Consider the following 5,683-nt stretch of genomic DNA (forward strand, 5'->3'; position numbering starts at 1 on the left):
AGCACTGGAAGTTGGGCTGACTCTCTTTTATAGAGTCTTGGCCCAGCCTAGAACCACGCCCAGGCATGTTGCAGGGAAAGTCTCTAGAAGGCCCTGGAAAGGGACCACACCCTAACACACTCTGAATGTCTGCAGCAATACATTGCAAATGTACAGTATTTATAAGCACCTTAAAAATGAATCTTTTGGATGGAGTTCTGCAATGCAAAAGGTTAAACAATAACATATCATCACAATGCATAAATTACATTATCTTGCGAGTGTTGGTTTTTTGCATTCTAGATGCCGTAGAGCGCGCACTGTCCTGGTGTTGACACTACTACATCCCATCACCTATTGAAGTATACTCACCTGGGGGGAACACACATATATGTAGTATGCTGTATTTGATGTAACCACACACATATAGGCGGGATGGAATGGACAGGTCAGTATCCACTTTAAATTGTGCAGCTGTTTGGTCACTCACTACTGAAATACTGCTAGCTGGGAGGTAACATGCAAAATAGACAGCTACACAGCAGACAAGATATGTGTCAATGAACAGACATCCAAATGCTAAGATACTCTAACATCCTGTTGCAAGGTGTATGAGATATGAATTCCCTGTATCCCATATAGCTGTTCACCAGAAATGAAAGCAGGTGCCACTGTCTTATCAGGGCCTCAGGATAAGCCTTTCTGTACATGGCTCAATGCATATCTAGCTCTCAGTGTTTGATACCACATGTTGCATTACAATCTCTAACTGTCGGTTCCACCTCTTCAACATGTCTATGAGCCATTAGGACCATGGAGAGGACACCTGAGACAGACACTTCCCCCCTGGAAGAAACCCTCAGTGAGGAGAGTACTCCTGGATATGTGGACAATGAGGAGGACTCTGTCCCATCTGGGATCCCTGGTCAGTCTACAACTGTCAGCCTCACCCTTCCTACATTGATTCCTCCCAGCCCTGTTTCATCTATATCCCTGTCCTGCCATTTGATAAAGTTTTGTTTTGACCAATGACTTTGTGTTTCACCACTGCGCATATTAGTTGCTCAATGTTCACCAGTAGCACATGGTATGTTTTGTTCAGTTGAGCCGCCTATTGGCTTTGACATGGCATTAGCCATTACTTTCTGTATTCAGTTTAGCCGTCTATGGGCTTTGACATTGCATTAGTCATTACATTCTGTATTCTGCCTATTGGCTTTGACATGCTGTATCCAGTCTAGCCGCCTATTGGCTTTGACATTGCATGCCTATTGACTTTGACATGATGTATTCCTATTGACTTTGACATGCTATTAGATATTCTGCCTATGGGCTTTGACATGATATTATATATTGCATTTTGTATTCAGCTTAACTGCCTATTGGCTTTGACATGATATTCAGCTCCGCTGCCTATTGGCTTTGACATGATATTATACATTGCATTTTATATTCAGCTCAGCTGCCTATGGGCTTTGACATGATATAAGACATTGCATTTTGTATTCAGCTTAGATGCCTATTGGCTTTGACATGACACTAGACATTGCATTTGATATTTAGGTTAGCTGCCTATTGCCTTTAACATGACATTGCATTTGATATTTAGGTTAGCTGCCCATTGCCTTTAACGTGCAGTTAGACATTGCAGTTGAGAATAGTTCTGTATTTTTCCAAGCTGTGTTTTTGCACCAGAGAACCAAGATGTTTTGCTCTCACAGTAGACTAGACCTGATAAGAGAGAGTACATGGGCGTTGTTTCTCTTCCCTTGAGCTTGGGAACAGGAGTAGTCTTGGAGACCTGGCCAGTCTCCAAAAGGCTTGCTCAGTTTCCCAGGTCTGAGAGGAGGGGGCACACCTTTGTAACGAATGTAACAGGCTGCAGAGAGTCAGATTCGAATCTGCCGGACCTCGTGCTGGAGCTTGGCGCCAGTTGCCAGCATCCCGTGTGGGTAGATGACACTCTTTCTCGCGGCTGACAGGGGTCTCAGCTTGCAGACCTTAGAAAGATGTAGCTGTAAATAGTTCCTACACGGTGAAGTATTTGTTTTGCTTTGCATTCAATATCTTATAAATATAACCTGCTGTGTATATTGCAAACTGATATATTTTGTTTGATTAACGCGGACTTGAAAGCTACTAATTCGTCATTCATTCATAAACATTGTGGTTGGGGAAGAATAAAATAACAATAAAAGTCTTCTTTGACCTCAGAAGTGCATTTCTGTTGTGTTATGTTAGTGCTTAGAAACTAAATAAGAGGAAAGCACTACAATTGGTACCTGGAGTCGTGGGGTCGGTCATTAAGAGGTGATTAAAAGGGGTTTGACGAGTTAGTAGATTTCTAAGTGTACACTTTAAAAGTGTAATTGTTTTTTTGTTGTTTGGAGAATTACAGAAATTGTTTTCTGTTTGGAGAATCACAGTAGCACGGCAGACCATGTCTGAGAATACATGTGTTGATGAACTGCCTGATGGTGCTAAGAAAAACTGTGAATTGTTTTCTGTTTGGGGAATTACAGAAGAAAATGCATGTGTAGCTAAAAGGCCTGATAATGTTTTGAGAAATAATTCCTGTTGTATATATGTAGAAAACGTGTGTTTTGGAAGTAATGATGACAGAAAGGTCTGGATACCTTTATCTGCTTACAGAGAAATGCAGGAGAAATGTAGGAAGTTGGAACATGAAAATAGGAATTTACGTGAGCAAATTAGCCAGGATACGATAATTCAAAATTATGCTGAAAGTTATAAAAATGAAGAATCTTTCTTGTCCCATTCCAGTAATGAGGGGGTTAAGACAGCTCCGAGCTGCACTGAGTTTCCGTGTGAGCCAGGGTTTTTGGCAGCCAAAGTGCATTCCTTAACTGATAACACGGACGAGAATGTGATTTACGAGTTACCGTTGCAAAATGCACAAGTAAAACGAAGGATTTTAGAGCAAGACACCCCGAGTTTCATTAGCTTGTTTGATTTTTGGAAAAAGAATAGCCCTCATTTGAGAGAAATCCTAACACTTTTGTACATGGTCACTGTGAAAAATAATATGCAGCTGCGCGCGTGTGATTTGGCAAATGAAATAATGCAGACTTTAGGTTTCTGCGCAGTGCAAGAAGGAAATACTTATGTACATTTAAATCAAGAACAAGGAAAGAAAATAGTGCCCCTAGCTAGAATCATACAATGGATCTGGTACTTGCAAGACAGGGCTAGAGTAGCACAGATAAAAGAATTACCAATGAAGTTGTGTGCACCATTTGAATTCGTGTCCACTGAAGATAAAAAGCATGTTTGTTCTACTGATGATTCATTGACTGAAATGTTGCTTTCTGGCACAGTAGAAGGAACAGAGTTGTATAATGTGTGTCAGATTTTAAAGCAAGAGCTACGTGAGATGTGTCATTTTTATGCTGATTTTTGGTTCTTTGATAATGTTTTAGCACCTAACTGGTTCAATTACCTTGCAGATGTTAATGAGAAAAATGCAGAGAGAGAAGTGTTCACCCAGAATTCTGCCTTAGTGGGGATGGCTATGTGGGTGCCCCAGAAATGTGAAAAGGCCACTTACAGGTGGGCAGAGATGAGAGAGATGCACATTCCCCTAGATTTGATAAAAACTGTGCAGCACGCACAAAAGCAATCTGTCATGCAAGCAGTCACAGAGCAGTTGGGGAGAGGAAAGTTGCCAGAACAGAAATGGCAAATTGATCAGGTTTTAGGGAGAGTGATTGCTGCAAATTACCAAGGAAAAATCGAAATTATGCTGATACCTAGAAAAGAATCTGATTCATTCATACAAATTGGAGACAGAATGGCCCAAATTGACAAAAGTGCAGTGAATGGAGGTTTGGTAAAGAATGAGTCTGCCCCAGCCCTTCTGACAGTGCAAGAAAAAGGAAGCTGTGGCGCAGCAGATAAAAACCTCAGTACTGATGTGTGGGCTGAAGCCCCAAGTGACCCTCCAGAACCTGCAGAAAATATAACAAAGGGCCCCAAAAACGTCCTGCTGATTATAAAACAGGGAAAGAAAGAGGAAGGGTGCAGTTTAAATGAAAAATGTTATTTGCAAGAAAAGTCATACTTGTTTCTTTTGCAGATCCTACCACGTTTCGCCACTGTCCCTGAGTGCGCTGTGTGGTCCCCCTTCCGGTGTGTGCGTGTGGGGTCGGGGAAGGGACCGAATCCCCAACCTGAACCTGGCTGAGTAAAGTGCCAGCACCATGGATCCATTTTGCGCAAACTGCGCCTTCAGTTCAAGTTCAACTTGTTTGCTGTGTTTTTTTTTTTTTTTTCCCTCTCGTATGGAACTCTGACTTTTGCTTACCTTCCAGAAAACCTTTCAGGTGGACCGTGCACCTTTACATGAGCAGAACTCATGCCACATCAAATTGCTAACACTGTTGAATTAGAGACTCATTCAGAGAAAAAAAAAAAAAAAATTGCCCAGTCTTTTCTGTATAGATGTATCTGATGTGAAAGGTTATGAAATCAATGTGTTAATTCACTTCTATTGCTTTACAGGGATTGCTTTGATCATAATGTTTTTTTTTTTTGTGCTGATGTTTTTTTGTTTTTGGTTTGACACAAGAGATATGTGAAACAAAAATTCATTGGTCAAAGGGCGGAATGTCCTGCCATTTGATAAAGTTTTGTTTTGACCAATGACTTTGTGTTTCACCACTGCGCATATTAGTTGCTCAATGTTCACCAGTAGCACATGGTATGTTTTGTTCAGTTGAGCCGCCTATTGGCTTTGACATGGCATTAGCCATTACTTTCTGTATTCAGTTTAGCCGTCTATGGGCTTTGACATTGCATTAGTCATTACATTCTGTATTCTGCCTATTGGCTTTGACATGCTGTATCCAGTCTAGCCGCCTATTGGCTTTGACATTGCATGCCTATTGACTTTGACATGATGTATTCCTATTGACTTTGACATGCTATTAGATATTCTGCCTATGGGCTTTGACATGATATTATATATTGCATTTTGTATTCAGCTTAACTGCCTATTGGCTTTGACATGATATTCAGCTCCGCTGCCTATTGGCTTTGACATGATATTATACATTGCATTTTATATTCAGCTCAGCTGCCTATGGGCTTTGACATGATATAAGACATTGCATTTTGTATTCAGCTTAGATGCCTATTGGCTTTGACATGACACTAGACATTGCATTTGATATTTAGGTTAGCTGCCTATTGCCTTTAACATGACATTGCATTTGATATTTAGGTTAGCTGCCCATTGCCTTTAACGTGCAGTTAGACATTGCAGTTGAGAATAGTTCTGTATTTTTCCAAGCTGTGTTTTTGCACCAGAGAACCAAGATGTTTTGCTCTCACAGTAGACTAGACCTGATAAGAGAGAGTACATGGGCGTTGTTTCTCTTCCCTTGAGCTTGGGAACAGGAGTAGTCTTGGAGACCTGGCCAGTCTCCAAAAGGCTTGCTCAGTTTCCCAGGTCTGAGAGGAGGGGGCACACCTTTGTAACGAATGTAACAGGCTGCAGAGAGTCAGATTCGAATCTGCCGGACCTCGTGCTGGAGCTTGGCGCCAGTTGCCAGCATCCCGTGTGGGTAGATGACACTCTTTCTCGCGGCTGACAGGGGTCTCAGCTTGCAGACCTTAGAAAGATGTAGCTGTAAATAGTTCCTACACGGTGAAGTATTTGTTTTGCTTTGCATTCAATATCTTA

General features: G+C 41.4%; 1 protein-coding gene across 1 annotated transcript; it reads left to right on the top strand.

Annotated features, from left to right (window-relative positions):
• The first annotated feature begins 979 nt into the window (after window positions 1-979).
• Window positions 980-4,981, top strand: LOC138287487 (uncharacterized). The gene is made up of 2 exons (XM_069227935.1): window positions 980-3,549; window positions 4,076-4,981. Exons 1-2 carry the CDS (start codon window positions 2,420-2,422, stop codon window positions 4,185-4,187), a joined length of 1,242 nt encoding a protein of 413 aa, XP_069084036.1. The 5' UTR covers window positions 980-2,419; the 3' UTR covers window positions 4,188-4,981.
• The last annotated feature ends 702 nt before the right edge of the window (window positions 4,982-5,683 follow it).

Source organism: Pleurodeles waltl, chromosome 4_1 (assembly GCF_031143425.1).
Source record: "Pleurodeles waltl isolate 20211129_DDA chromosome 4_1, aPleWal1.hap1.20221129, whole genome shotgun sequence".
In the NCBI taxonomy this organism is placed as follows: Eukaryota; Metazoa; Chordata; class Amphibia; order Caudata; family Salamandridae; genus Pleurodeles; species Pleurodeles waltl.

Coding starts and splice junctions, on each gene's coding strand:
- LOC138287487 (XM_069227935.1), top strand. CDS start 2,420: ATGTCTGAGAATACATGTGTTGATGAACTGCCTGATGGTGCTAAGAAA. Junction 3,550..4,075: donor TGTGAAAAGGCCACTTACAG/GTGGGCAGAGAT, acceptor TTTCTTTTGCAG/ATCCTACCACGTTTCGCCAC.